This window comes from Miscanthus floridulus, chromosome 7 (genome assembly GCF_019320115.1).
Source record: "Miscanthus floridulus cultivar M001 chromosome 7, ASM1932011v1, whole genome shotgun sequence".
Classification (NCBI taxonomy): domain Eukaryota; kingdom Viridiplantae; phylum Streptophyta; class Magnoliopsida; order Poales; family Poaceae; genus Miscanthus; species Miscanthus floridulus.
The window spans coordinates 23,038,814-23,054,072 of record NC_089586.1 but is presented as its reverse complement, the minus strand read 5'-3'; the positions used below and the strand labels follow the sequence as shown (position 1 = coordinate 23,054,072).

General features: G+C 44.3%; 2 protein-coding genes across 4 annotated transcripts in view; both read right to left on the bottom strand.

Annotated features, from left to right (window-relative positions):
- Positions 1-2,417: 2,417 nt before the first annotated feature.
- LOC136462831 (nucleoid-associated protein At2g24020, chloroplastic-like) lies at positions 2,418-6,493 on the bottom strand. The gene is made up of 7 exons (XM_066461880.1): positions 6,026-6,493; positions 5,300-5,439; positions 4,653-4,753; positions 4,527-4,566; positions 3,885-3,956; positions 3,136-3,192; positions 2,418-3,011 (listed from the first exon to the last, which is right to left on the bottom strand). Exons 1-7 carry the CDS (start codon positions 6,099-6,101, stop codon positions 2,937-2,939), a joined length of 561 nt encoding a protein of 186 aa, XP_066317977.1. The 5' UTR covers positions 6,102-6,493; the 3' UTR covers positions 2,418-2,936.
- Positions 6,494-7,291: 798 nt separating this feature from the next.
- Positions 7,292-15,259, bottom strand: part of LOC136466721 (probable protein phosphatase 2C 11) — a 44,574-nt gene continuing 36,606 nt past the window's right edge. For all 3 annotated transcript variants that reach the window (XM_066465228.1, XM_066465219.1, XM_066465224.1), the window contains exons 3-14: positions 11,144-11,202; positions 10,936-11,061; positions 10,302-10,365; positions 10,075-10,183; positions 9,812-9,965; positions 8,996-9,121; positions 8,785-8,908; positions 8,631-8,707; positions 8,481-8,533; positions 8,288-8,342; positions 8,013-8,197; positions 7,292-7,931 (exon numbers count right to left, since the gene is read on the bottom strand). In XM_066465228.1, the coding sequence (XP_066321325.1) occupies positions 7,916-7,931; positions 8,013-8,197; positions 8,288-8,342; positions 8,481-8,533; positions 8,631-8,707; positions 8,785-8,908; positions 8,996-9,121; positions 9,812-9,965; positions 10,075-10,183; positions 10,302-10,365; positions 10,936-11,052 (1,080 nt within the window). In that variant the 5' untranslated portion in view covers positions 11,053-11,061; positions 11,144-11,202 and the 3' untranslated portion in view covers positions 7,292-7,915. The remainder of the gene's footprint in view (positions 7,932-8,012; positions 8,198-8,287; positions 8,343-8,480; positions 8,534-8,630; positions 8,708-8,784; positions 8,909-8,995; positions 9,122-9,811; positions 9,966-10,074; positions 10,184-10,301; positions 10,366-10,935; positions 11,062-11,143; positions 11,203-15,259) is intronic.

The following is a 15,259-nucleotide window of genomic DNA, read 5'->3' as shown; positions in this document are numbered from 1 at the left end:
CAAGTCTAATTACCACGATTCATTTCCTCTAGAAATATACCAGGGTGCAGATATCGAATATTTTTTAATTTTAACACTAAATCTAACAGTATTTTTTTTTTAAACTAACACTTTTAGCCGCGTCTATTGCCACGGCGTGGCAAAAAGCCTGTGCCGCGCCATGCATGGTGGAGCGGCACGGGGCTAACGTGGCGACGACCGGAAAGGCTGACCGTTGAGGTGGCAGGGCCTGCCGCGCCACCGATCTTGACGCGGCAGTGACACGCTCTGATCCGTGGCACGGCAAAGCCGAATAAAAGCCCCGTGGCCAGTCCCGCCTGCCCGCCCCCAATACTTTCCTATCAAGAAAGTGCCATCAACAAGTATGACTAGCCGACAAAACTAGAATGCATGTTCCGTTTACGCGAACAACGAGAACACACGATAGAGGACATGCCTCAACGGGTCCCAAAAAACATCCCTCCGGTGTCCACAACCCATTTCAAGCTAGGGTTGTAGTAATGCATTGCACATAAGAATGCGGGGCACCCTGTTGTACGCTTCCTCCCAACTACCCCATCGAATCACCAAGGCAATTTACTTAGCACGTCAAACCTTTCCGTACTTCACAACGTACTTAACGAATCCAGATATGGAATATTGTAAAGAAGACGCCGAAATGTCGTTATTGTCATCAACGAGCTCCAATATACGATGGGCAAGGTAACATGCAATGAGCTGCTGATGATTTTCCTTTCCCCTATTTGATAGGCAAGTGTGGGGTTCGACAACTTTACTTATCCTCCACTTGCCATCACTCTGTTTCTTTCATGTATTTAACCTCCACATACAACCGTTTTTGCATATCACGTGGTACCTCAACTCCTGGTCCGAATGAGTGACGGTGTACAGTCTATGGTGGTACACAGCATAGTCCTAAAGAAAGAGCTTTATCTCTGACATTGTATTGAATATCATCCCCTTCCTAAGGGTTTCTTTCTCATGGTCATACAATGATTTCCAACACATCTGGAGACCGGTATCACAAACTGCCATATCCGTCATGTTGGCATCCCTATAGTTCAGAACGCCCCTAAAAGGTACGTCCATCGACTTTAGTTGCTCAAGCTCAGTCGCTGTGTAAGGTGGTGGTGGAACATACTGTTGCGCTTCGCTAATTCTGGCCCATGAATCATAGGGGGTATCATCTGCTGCCAAATCTATGACTAGTCTACCCTGAGCCTGGATACCATGTAAAACCTTAGTTGGTACTGGTAATGGCATAGTATAAACCGATATTGGCATAGCATCAACTAGTGTTGGCATAGCACCTGTACCTCCTTGGTCATCATCAGAATCGTCTGAATCACTGCTAACTACATCACTGATCCTGTCCTCCTCCTCCTGCTCCTCTTCCCGTTCGAACTCATTCACATCGAAGTCATTGCTTATATAGCCTACTGCAGTTGAATGAAACTGCTCCTGCGTCAACTGACCGTCCAAATCCATGTTATCTTGAGTTGCTTCCCCTTTGACCCCTAATTCTTGTTCATTGCCTCTAACATCATCAATGGACGGACCATCCTGAACACCCTGCATTCTGTACCCATTCTCCACCACCACCTCAGTCATAGGCACATTGAAACCTTAGAGCACCCTAATGTAGCGGGACCAGTGAGCAGGGTCACACAAAGACATGAGAATATAGTGTCCTAGTCTTCCTAGTATCAAACCTCCCCTTCGGTGTGAAATCACCGCTAAATTTTATATTCAAACGGACACAAAGGTCATTGAAGCTAGGAGATTCATCAAACCATTCCAATTCTTCTTCCATATCCTCAAACATACCATCTTTTCTCCTAACACTTCCTCCGTATAAAACTTTAACACAACAATCCATCTGCAAAAGCATTTCAAGAAACTTCATCAAGTCATCAAAATCGTCGTACACAATGTTCATAGTAATATTAATACATATTCTAAGTATAACTATACTAACTAATCTAATATTAACATCTATACAAGACTAACTACAACAACTAATTAGAATAAATCCAATGTATAACTTGACTAACTAACTATATTAACTAAACTACCTACTTTACTATCTATATTAACTTACTATATTACCTATACTAACTAAACTAACTAACTTTACTAACTATACTAACTATACTTTACTAATTATACTAACTTTACTTATTTTACTAACTTACCATACTAATAATGTCGATTCAATCAACAAATACACTAGGGAGTACCTCACGGCAGCGACGCTCGTTCTCGCGGCAGTGGCGCGCTAGACCGGGCCAGGAAATGCAGGTGGAGGCCTCGACGGGCGCAGCGAGCAGCCGCCGTACGTGGCCAAAAGGGGGTGGCGCACCGGCCGGCCGACGATCGTGCCGTGCCAAGCGTTCGTGGTGCGGCGACCGACATGCTCGGCAACGGGCTGGCACGGGCGAACGCGGGCGCGGCGGGCTTGCTGCTCAGGCAGGCGGGACTGGCCACGGGGCTTTTATTCGGCTCTACCACGCCACGGATCAGGGCGCGGCACTACCGCACCAAGATCGATGGCGCGGCAGGCCCGACCACATCAACGGTCAACCTTTCCGGTCGTCGCCACGTCAACCCCCTGTCGCGCCACCATGCATGGCGTGGCACAGGCTTTTGACCGCGACATGGCAATAGGCGCGGCCAAAAGTGTTAGTTTTGAAGAAAAAAAAAACAGTGTTAGATTTAAAATTAGTTTACAAAAAAATGTTAAAATTAAAAAAAAAAACTAGATATCTGCTTGTGCAGAACAGCAAATTACAGCTAAAGCTGGAAGAAACATGTGCTCACAAGTTCACTTCTTAGGCAGCTATGAGAGGTCGCAGAGGGATTAAACTTACGACTCACACGGCTAGATATACAAAATTGAGGAAAGACTTATTGGAAAGGTTTCCCGAATTGCGGCATCACTTGAGACCATCGCCGAGGCCCGCAGGCATTCCTAAGCTCTGTGCCAAGTCAGCCATCCTCTCTTTCATGGCCTGAAGGCATTAGTCGAAGATCATTTTAGTATAAATATAGATTTTGCATTCTCTATACAGCAATCAGCTTGAAACCCCTCCTTATTGTATGCAATAAAGCATTGTCAAGACTCAAGATTCAAACCTGGACGCTCCGTTGATGCGCATCCTTGTAAGCATCGTTGACCAACTCGGAAAGTTTCTGAAAGGAAACATATAACAAGTGTTGGTATAAGCAAGAGACTGACAACAAAATAAAATGTTGAGGTGGCCTAAAAGCCTTTCCAACATCTCATATGCCATGCCAGGCAAACATCCATCTATCTAGAATGTACACCCCCCCCCCCCCCCCCCCCCCCCATCTCCCCGCCCCAACACACACACACACACCAAAAAAAAGGTCCACAAGTTCTCATCTTTATATGTAACCGAGTTTGACACAAGATGCATCTCTTTCTTATAGGAGGGTGCAAGTCATTGGGGTTTCCTATTTCCCGTTCTAAGCAATGAATTGAATACCATCCTTAATATAAACCATCAGTGTCTTCTTATGCAGACAAGTTGTGTGTGTCATGATATGAAACGCTATCCTGCATTCTGATGCACATGTTCACAAATGATTGTTCATAGGTCAGATCGTTTTAGCACACGTGTCAGTGGCCACAAGCAATTTTCTCTGGTGCGAGTGTGCACAAACATAAGGTGTTTAGCCAATTCATATTCACCTTTTTAGAAATGGGTTGTTATAACCTGTAACTACATCACTACAATCAATATCTATTTACCTCAACATGCAAACAATCATATGAGCAATCACTACATCAGCCATGACAGCATTAGATCATGCAAAAACTTCAGATAAAATAATGAGACTAGCAAAGGCATAATACATACTTCAGCACCCAACTCCATTGCAGCTTCCGTAATTTCAACTCTAATAGGTTGCTGGTTTCCAGAAAGTGTAACCTGTGGAGGGGATCAAAAACAGTTATGGACCTGGGTAAGAACTGGAAGTAGAGAAACACAGAAGAGCTGAAGTGCTTAGGTTAATACACCGATAAATTGAGGGCACAAACAACCCCAAGAACACATATATTGTTTACAAATTTACAAAGATGTCACATTCTAGATGCTCACATATATTGTTTTCACTTTTATAACAACAACTGCATGATACATCAATTATTTGCCTTGAAATGAACAGCTTTGCCAGTGTCCGTGTGCCAAAAACAATACATAAGTGTGACCTAAAATATTACTATACAGTTCTATCTAGACCCAGAGCTAATAAAAGTAAGTGCTTTTGTGTAATTCAGATAACATTTAAAAATCTTATAGGAAAGACAAGAACCATAATCTCATATATACAACATGACTAGATTTTGAATAGAAAAATATTGATGGGCCGTTAATGATGCTAAGATTTTTACAGGCCCAACCATTAGTGTTTCTCAATAATGTAATAATTCAAATGTTTGGCAGGGATAAACAAGGTTTAAATACATAGAATATAATAAAAAGCCTTCCCAAAGATACCTTGATTAGTTCACCTTCACAATAACCATCAATCTCAGTCCTAAAAAATAGGAGAAAAATAAAATCACACAGACAGGCTATTTTGCATCAACATGAGAAAGATAACTTAATGATATGAATGCATACGCTGCAAGCTCCTTTTGCACCCGGACAGCCTCAACTTGGACAACCATTTGGGCCTTCTTAACAGTTTCATAGAGATTTTGCATATTTCCAAAAATTCCTGCCTAAAGTTATTAAAATGTCAGAGGGCTTCAAGATTGTTATAAACAAAATACCAATTACGAATGAGAAGATATATATCAAAAAATAAGTGACCGGAGTCAGTTCGGCAATCTTCAAAGGTAGCATCCAAACAATGTACGAGCAGAATTACTCTAGGTTGAATGGCAAAATCTAACTTAGCTATAGTTGAATGGTCAAAAATGGACTTCTCCCATAAATTTATACATAATGAATTATCCAAAAAAAATGAAGTTAGAGTGTTTTTTTAGTTCTAGCTAATATTAGGAACAGAACCTTCTGGCATGCGTATCGTTGTTACTTCTAAGTCGTTCTAGTTTAAAGTCTCAGGTTCTAGATCGATAATTTCTGGGGATGATGTTTAGACGGTTCTAGCCTTCTTTATCTTTCTTGCTCTTTGAAACATCTCAGATGCTGATGTATTTCCGTTATGCCAGTAATGGAAATGGGGGATCACCCTCGCTTCAAAAAAAATAGGAACAGAACCTTAACAATAACACCAGAAACAAGATGATCAGTCAATTACTTACTTTCGATGGCGCCTCATCACCATTCTCATCTTTATCCTTCTTCCCTCCAAATAAACTGTACACTCGGAAAGGTCTATAACTAGCTCTCTTCCTCGTGGAACACGGCAAACAGAAAGCACCTTCTATGTTTATTCTATTACCTGAACAACAGTCAACAGTGGGCACAAGATGTTCAGATGTTACCCAATCCAATATCAAATTATCAGCAAGTATGCCCTGGTGACTCAGTACAAAAGAATGGCAGCCTGGAATAGTGCACAAGAGCCCATTTTATTAAAGTTTGGTTCAACAAAGCAACGAGAGTCCATAGCAAATCTAAAAACCTAGAGTAATTTTCTCATGCTCGTGATTATTCATAGGCAGGTAAGTAGGAAACAACTGAGCAATCGTTGCAAGATGGACAGTTCTACTCATTTCGAGACCGCGACTCGAGCTCAACGGTTCCAAGCCAGGCAGCCGGCTAACATCAGCGAACGCTGCTCCCAAGTCCCAACAAAGCCGCGCCTGGCGTTCCCGCACGCAGCCCCCACCCAACGCCCTAGACTACGACACCACCTCCAATGGAACTCTTCCCCAAATCAGACACGCAGCGCATGGATAATGCGCTGTGCAACCGCTGAGGAGGAGCCGATTCCAGATTTCCTACTTACTCCCGCCGGCTCTAAATCGTAACTCGAGGAAGAACCGACCGAAACGGGGCGTAAAAGCAGGAGCGTTGGGACTTACGGGTAGGGTTCGAGGCGAGCGGCGCCGAGAAGGCGGAGCGGAAGGCCGCCGGAGCGAGAGCTGCCGAGGGAGCCATCAGGGGGCGACGGGGAAAGGGAAGTGAGACCACCGCCCGCCGGAGACGAGGGAGAGGGTAGAGAGGAAAGGGAAATGGAAATGGACTTGATTTGAATAGGGGGGCAGATGGCTGATTTGATAGATACTAGTACCACTATACCAGGCAGCGCTGGCCGGCCGTGCGGGCAGGTTCCGGGTGGGCGCTTGGCGGAGCTGCCGGAGGAGCAGCGGCGGGCGGGTGCGGACGGGGAAGGAGGCGCAGCGCAGGCGATGGGGATTTTCTTTGGCGGACAGGGAAGGGATAAGGAGTGACAGGAGCGACTGACGCGGGGCGAGGACGATGGTCGTGGCGGCCATCGGGCGGCAGGAGCGATGATCGGACGGACGAGACTAGCTCAGGCCCTGTTTCCCACATCGTCTACCCTCACCATCCCCAGCAAGATGCTTTGGGGCCGTGCAAAAATGAACGTTAACATTAATCAAAATCAATGTTCTATAAATCACAAGCTATAACATTTAGCGTTCTAAATAGTAGGCTATATCATTTAGTGGAGAGGTCTTTTCAACCGTTGTAGTGTTGTTATATCCTGCTAATAGTGCCGCTGTAGTCCGCTATTTAGTACTCCCTCCGTTCCTTAATATAAGTCATATAGATTTCTAAAGAAAATTTTAAAATATAGGTACGTATCAGCTCCCATGCCGATTAGTTTGGAAACCTTCCCACCGTACATAGCACATGTCCCAACCAATCCCTTAGATTTAGGAAACAATCTGATTGGGAGAGAGAAGATGGCCTGATTTTCCTTTTTTCCTCGGTCTCACATCCTTCCCCAAGCCGTGCGTTAATATTGGTGCTAAAAACTATATGACTTATATTAAGGAACGGAGGGAGTACAATTGTGTTGTAGCGACTACTAGTGTGAGCCGCTATAGCCCGCTAATGTGGGCGGTCATTTGGGTTATCTGTAAAGTTCTAAGTCGGATATTCGGATTTTCAAAAATTTAGGTTTCTGAAATTTGTCCTGAGAAAATAGTAGCATTCTCAAACTATCTGAAATCAGTAAAACCATTGTAATGGACATAACTATAACAGGAATTTTAAGTAATATAAACAGCAGTTCTTTAGTAGCATTTCAGAAAAAGAAACATGAGTAGTTCCCAATTACCTCAAAAATTGACATTAGGAAACCACATAATTAGTCAATCCCAACCAAATAGCATATAGTCTACCCATTATTTCAGATAAAATGGGTACATCAGGTACCGGGGACTAATAGCCGAATTATCCAAACTGAAATCAGATTCATCATATACTTACAATCCGAAATAGCGAGCCGGTAATTCAGGTTCGAGTATTCAGAATCAGGTCCAGGTATCGGATTTTATCATTTTATGCCAACCCCCTAGTTGCACCAAACAGCCACCAGAACACACTAAGGTCCACGGTTTATTCTCGCAACAAAAACTGGATTTGACGCACCATATTGAAGGAAAGCACAGCCTGGTGAGGCATGGAACCAAGCTTTGTTTACAGCACACGAGGAATGCTACACCACAGAAAGAATACACCGACTTTGCCGCAGTTTCGAGGGCTGTAGATGACCGAAAGCTGCAGCTGAAATGCTCGACGGGCGATAAACGGATGATGGGGCACACGGTTGTGATCTGAAGATACACCACTGTACTAGGCAAGCAATGCCATTATCTGAGGTTCTTATGCAGGATGTGCATAGCATGCCACATACAGTTGAGATATGTACAGTGCACATTTCTTCGTTTTTCCCTGCCCTTATGGAAGCAAATGGTTGTGCCTTTGTGAGTGTCAACCACGTTTCACTCCTCAGCAACACTGGTCCAAAGAATTTCTGTTAATGTGCAAAAAAGATACGAGAAAGATTCCAGCTAGGAAGCAAGCAAGGCATGCACTCACCGACTCTTGACTTCATCTGCATTGTTGGCAGATTGCCCTGCTACTTCGGCCTTTTTGTTCCGATCGACTGGTTTTTTGAACTGCACCAGGATCATGGTCATGTTATCGCACCCATCTCCAGCGATCGTTGATGGAGCCAGGCATCTGTCCAGCACTCTTTCACACACGGCGGATAGACTGCTCTCCTGCAATTGTTTGCCCCATTCATGGTTTGTCACTGCCTGCCACTTCAGTCTTACTAAGTTGCCAATTTTAAAAAGAACATGGTTGCTTACCATGTTTATACGCTCATGGATGAAATCCACCAGCTGTTGGCTTGACATGCAGTCCCTGTTCATGAAACAAAGTAGTAGTTCTGTAAGAGGCGAATGGTATGTTAAAGCCAAGCACTTGATATCAGTAAGAATGGCACGAGGTGTAAAGCTGTACATAGCATGAAGGTACGGAAATGTAGGTAAATAGCCTTACCAAATGCCATCACATGCTACAACAACAAAGTCATCATCATCGCAGAGCTCCACCTAACAAAGGACAAGATTGCATGAACTTCCAAAGAAAAGCAACTACTATTAGCTTAACAGTTCCATAGCAGATAATGTCTAGATTTAGAGACCTTACAACGTTAATATCAGGATTGGCCGTCACAATTTGCTTCTCGGGAGGCAGGAATTTGTTCTGTTTCAATTCCACATCTCCTATGAAGAGGTACTTGCATAATTAAGGCACAAAGCAAGGTGCAGCTGTATTTGGAAGAAGCAAGAAAATAACTAACCAATTGCTCTTGACAAGTTTAAACTTCCATTTACTCGTCCCATATGGATGAACCCCCCTGCTTTCATTATCCTTTCTCTCTCAACCGCAAGCTCTGGTTTGTGGTCCCTTGATAGATTGTATGCCTACCATGTATTTGACACAGAACAAATATATACTCAGGCTGTTAAGGATATCTTATTTATACTAAGGCAAGAGCACGAGTAACATACCTTTCCACCCCTTGAAATAACACATCGGGAATCACCAGCATTTGCCACAACAAGTTGGGAGTTTCTTATTAGTGCTACACATGCAGTACTCCCACATGTAGGCCCAGCAAAGTCAGAGTGAGGTCCCTGATAAATGATTATACATGTGGCATTCCATGAATTCAATACCATAATTCAAACGATAATAAAGACATGGACTTCAGAATATCACATTTCACAATTAGCTCATAGTACATCATTAATGACATTACAGCTTCCATGTTTGGTGGCAGTTTTCTCTTCGCATGGATTTCTTTTTCCATAAAATTTCAGCTGCTATTTGCAATTCACAACTGATACAGCTTGCAAGTATTTGAAAAGATATGATCTTTATTTTAATAAGTAGAAAATCAGCTGTGCATCTATTTTAGAAAAGTGAAAACAGTAGTAGCCAGATGCATATATACCACAGATAAAATCAGGGTGTTGTCCCTAATAAAAGATTATCTATGAAAGGGATTACTAAATTTAATACCATATTTCAAACAATCATGAAGAAGAACTGCTACCCATAAACGAATATCGGAAAACTGATTTTCATATTTCAAAATCAACTCATAGTACATCATTATTGACAGCAAAGCCTTCATTGCTGGCTGTGAATAGTTCTATTTGCATGGGTTTCTCTTTCCAGCATGAAACTCAGCTGTTAAATTCACAACTGGCACAAGTATTTAAGAATCTGAACATGTAGAACCTATATTTCATTGAGAAGGGAAAATAGATGTACATCTATGTTAGAAAAGTGAAAGCAGCAGCAGTCAGTTGCATATATACCTCCTCTGAAGCCCAATCATCTTGTTGACTATTCGAATCACTGCCCCTTGGAGACCAAATCAATCCTTCTATCATACCACTAAACTTGTTTATTTTGTCTCCAAGTGCAGATAGTTCTCGCCAACCTCTTTGTCCTCGCATCATTTCATCCATTCTGAAGTAGCACAACCACAAAATTAGAAATTGTCATCGTCAAGCTGACAGTAATGCTATAAAAATTTAAGCTTTATTATATCTCATGTGGGATCTGGTTCACCATATACCTGAAGAAAGCTCTATGGACAGCAGCTCCTAGGTCACCAGCTGAATAGGTTTCACTTTTGAGAACTTGACCATGCAGATATTTTGCACAGAATTTGGCAACCACTCTTCCTGAGTAAAGCAATCCATATGAGGTTGTGCGATGTTAATATTTGGCATACCAGCATCCGTCCTGAGTAGTCTAATACAATGGAACATAAAAGGCACTGATCGTTGTTAGTGTGCTTACCTCCATGACCATCAAAAACACCAAAGAATGCTGTCTCGTTATCAAGATCTAGCAATGCTGAATGCTGCATGGATGCACAGATTGTTGAATTCCATATTATTAAACATTGTATCATGGAACAATTTCAGAAATGGCCTGACCGATAAAAATGCTAGGCATATTTCAGATATTAACTATGTGTGTAGTTGACACTGAACTAATTAAACTAATTGTGTCAAAGCACCAAATGAAATCAAAGCAATATCGATCGAGTATTTAGTATTGACAAAAGAGAGCTCATGCCTCTAGTCCATGACAAATGATGGGTCCACAGTTTCCTGAAAGCATATTCTAATAGCGTTCAAGAAAAAAAAAGCATACTCGAACAACTGATGGCATTAGATTGTTTCTATGATGCTATCTTTCTAGGGGTGAAGCAACACAAGCCCACATTAACAGTAACCCATAAAACGTTACTCATTCTATCTTCAAAAGTTAATATTTTAAAAGGTTATCCTATCAGCATCAGTGATTCCAGACATTACAAAATTACATCCATCATGCACATGGGAGTCATTTGGTGACCCTAATTCGCACCCCTGGTCATGCAAATAAAATGCTAAAGATGTTAATAACCTAGGATTAGGAAACTCACAGCATCTTCCATGGTTGCTCGCCATCCTTGCATAGATGAAAGACCAAACTTAAGTCTATCATTTTCTCCATTCTCAGATAGCTTATCAGTTTTGGGAGTGCTGAGGTAAACCCCCATCCTTATAAGCTGTAGGTTAGAAAAATCATAGCATAAGGAAAGAATGTGCAGTCATTAACAGAGGAGTAAACATAAGAGAACAATGACATACCAAAACTGATAAGGTCAGGTCAAAAACTTGACAGCTTATACCAGTGTATCCACGCGATCCTGCATCAAACAAAATTCAGTTTTGAGCCCTGCTACAAAAGTCTCAACAAAACACGGGCACGACAAGAGGCATCAACTGATCCTTAACAATAAAACCAAGGAAGTCATGCAATGAACCCCAAAATGCAGCTTAACGACATTGAATCACCACAGTAAACCAGACAGCCAAGGATGTGATCACCCAAAATACCACATTAACATGACAAATTCGCATTGCAGGAACTAGGAAGGATTAACGGCTAACGCAGATATAACATGACAAGGATAGCTGAAACAAGAAACTAAAAGAAATTAGGGGCTGCTCGGCGGGGGGAACTTCCTGAACTTCCTTATCTTCTTTGATGGATGGCACTAGGAGATCCTGAATGAAGACCCCCGACGGGATCACGGCGTGAGAATAAGCCAACTTGGATAAGTGGTTGGCGAGCTGATTTTGGTCGCGTACCACATGGTGGTATTCAATGCCGTAGAATTTTCCTTCAAGCTTTCTGATTTTGGCGCAATATGCATCCATCTTCTCGTTGGAGCAAGACCAGTCTTTGTTGAGCTAGTTTATGACTAGTGCGGAATCCTCGTACACCATGAGGCATTTGACGCTGAGCTCGATGGCTATACGGAGTCCGTGGAGACATGCTTCATATTCAGCGGCGTTGTTGGAGGCCGGAAAGTGTATCCGGAGAATGTATCAGAGCTTATCCTTGGTCAACATAATGAATAGAATGCCTGCACCAGCACTGTTGATGTTAAGGGTGCCGTCGAAGTACATCACCCAGTGCTTGGGGCAAGTGGCAGTGATAGGCTCTTGGATCTCGGTCCACTCAGTGATGAAATCAGTGAGCGCCTGTGACTTGATGGTAGGCCTACTTCTGAATTCGATGGAGTAAGTGCCAAGCTCGATGGCCCACTTGATGATGTGGCCAGTTGGCCTCCTTGTTGTGGAGAATGTCCCCTAGAGGGAACTCAGTGACCACGACGATCTTGTAGTAGTCGAAGTAGTGTCGGAGCTTGCGCGACGTAATCAGAATTGCGTATAACAACTTTTGTACCTGAGGATAATGAGTTTTGGGCTCATTAAGTACCTTGTTTATGAAGTATACTGGACTGTTGCACCTTGTAGGAGTGCCTGGCTTCCTCGCGTTCGATGACAATAGCTGTGCTGACGACGCTGAGAAGTGACGGTGATGTAGATCAGCAGAGTTTCATCTGGTCATCGCACCGTCATGATTGGAGGCTTTGTTAGAAACATCTTGAGCTGCTCGAAAGCTATGTCTACCTCCTCCAACTAGGAGAAGTGTTTGGAGGCCTTAAGGAGCTTGAAGAAAGATAGCCCTTTTTCAGCCGAGGCAGTAATACGAAGCGGCTTAAGGCATCCATGCAGCCTATAAGCTTCTATATATCCTTGACACATGTCGGCCATTTCATGTTGGTGATGACAGAGACCTTGTCAGGGTTAGGTTTGATGCCTCGAGCACTGACAATGTAGCCCAGTAGTATATCAGATGGAACTCCAAAGATGCACTTTGAAGGGTTCAACTTCCATCGGTACTTGTTCAAGTTGGTGAAAGTTTCCTCAAGGTCGGCGATAAGATTGTCAGCAGCCTTGGTCTTGATGACCACATCATTGATGTAGGCTTCGATGTTGCTGGCCGATCTATTGATCGAGGCACATCTAGATGGCCCTTTGATAGGTTGCTCTGGCGTTCTTAAGTCCTGAAGGACATGGTTGTGTAGCAGTAAGCACCAAAGGGCGTGATGAATGATGTCTTGATCTGATCTTTTTCCTTTAGGGAAATTTGATGATAGCTAGAGTAACAGTTAAGGAAGGAGAGCAGTTCATAGCCAGCTATGGAGTCTACAACCTCGTCTATCCGAGGCAGGCCGAAGGGGTCTTTAGGGTAGTGTTTGTTAAGATCAGTATAATCAACACACATTCTCCATTCTTTATTCTTTTTTTAAACGAGAACAAGGTTTGCTAACCAATCTACATGATACACTTCTTTTATAAATCCGGCAGCTAAGAGCCATTTTATTTCTACCCTAATAGCCTCCTTCTTGTCTGGCGCGAATCGGTGGAGTTTCTGCTTGATCGGTTTGGTGGTCGGCGAGACATTCAAGGAGTGTTCAATCTTCTCCCATGGCACCCCCTGGCATGTCTATTGGTTTCCAAGCAAACACATCGGCTGTTGGCACATAGGAAGGAGATGAGCGCGCTTTCCTATTTGGGCTCAAGGTGAGCCCCAATCTTCACGGTCTTGGAGGGGTCGTCGATGCTAAGGCCGACCACCTTGACTTCCTTTGACTTGGTAGAGGAATGAGGAGGCTCCAGCTCTGGGATCTCCATGTCTTTGGCAGGCACCATCTTGGCTTCAGTAACCACTGCTAGCCATCTGGTTGGAGAGGTCGGTAGCTTTGGTGAGGGCGAGACTCTCTGTCTCGTAGGCGTAGGTGATGGAGAGGTTGGCCCATAGGGCCAAGACTCTAGCAAGCTGAAGGCATCTTCAGCACCTAGATAGGCATAGTAGCGGCACTGACCATGAACTTGGCTAGAGTTGGCCGACCAAGTATGGCGTGGTAGGTGGTGTCGAAGTCTGTGATGTAGAAGTTGATGTGTTTGACGTGGTAGTTGCTTGCCGTGCTGAACTGTACTAGTAGGGTAATCTCTCCAAGCGGTTTGGAGGCCCTACCAGGTACCACACCCCAAAAGGAGGAGTCGGAAGGTGTGAGATCTGACAAACTGAGGCCCAGCTCTTTTAGGGCTCTGACGAAGAGGAGATTTAGAGCGCTCCCGCCGTCGACAAGCACTTTTCTGAAGAGCACCTTCTATACGATTGCATCAAGGACGAGGGGAAAATGCCCTATGTAGGGAATATCCGCCCACTGGTCAGGCCCTACTGAAGGTGATGGGGACCTCAGACCATGGGTGATAGTTGGGGTTGGCGGTGGCATCTTTCGTAGTGACGAGGAGCACCCGCCGTGCGGAGAGCTTTTGTTCTCTTCTGCTCTCAATGGAGGCGAGGACCCCCAAAGATGGTGGTGACCACCTTGTCATGGTCCTAAAAGGCATTGTTGTTGCCCCTAGGTGGTCAGCGACCTCTAGCTCCATCGTTGGCGTCGTTGTCCTAGCTTCTTGTCTTGGAACTCCTTAGCCAAACGGAGGTAGTTCTTCATCTTGTGTTTGGCATTCTTGTGAAGAGGGCACGGGCCGTCGAGGATCTTTTGGTACTGTTCATTGTAGTTGCACTTGGCATGAGGTTGATTGACGGTGGCAACGATGTGGTCTAGCCGGCGGCGGTGATTTTGGCCAGGCCTAGGTCCTTCTGTCCAATCACGGCTGCTATTGCGATGGTAGCTGTGGTCGTCGGGGCGGCGGTCGCTATGGCGTCAGTCATTGGGGTGGTTGTCATAGCGGTGAGGTGGGCGATGAGTGGCCGCATCCTCATTGAAGCACACCTCAGTTTCCTTGGCATCGGCGTACTGATTGGCCATAGTGATCATCTTGCCGATGCCGGTAGGCGGCTTGCGGTTGAATTTGGAGCGAAGCTCGCGATGGTAGAGTCCTCGGATGAAGGCGGTGGTGACCTCAGCTTCTATGATGTTGGGAATAGAATTCCTCATCTCAGAGAAACATCGAATGTAGCTGCGGAGGAGCTCAGATGGCTTCTGGTTGATGCAGTTGAGATCATGCTTGGTGCCAGGTCGAGTACACGTGGCCATATAGTTTTCGGTGAAGACTTTCTTTAGCTCTTCCTAGGATTCGATGGAGTCCGGTGCAAGGCTAGTAAACTGGCTCATGGCAGGTGGCGTGAGCATGACGGGGAGATAATTTGCTATGACACTGGTGTCTCCTCCAGCGACAGTGGACAACAGTGGCATAAGCCTACAGCCACTATGTCGGGTTCATCCTTCCTTCGTAGGGCTCGACCCCAGTGATCTTAAAACCACGAGGCCACCGAAGTATTTAGAGCGCCCTTGTGAAAGCTAGGAGACCCCTTAGGGTTGTCAACACCATCGTCTACAGTGTTGCCATCAATGATAGGCTCGAGGGTTGAGTCTGAGT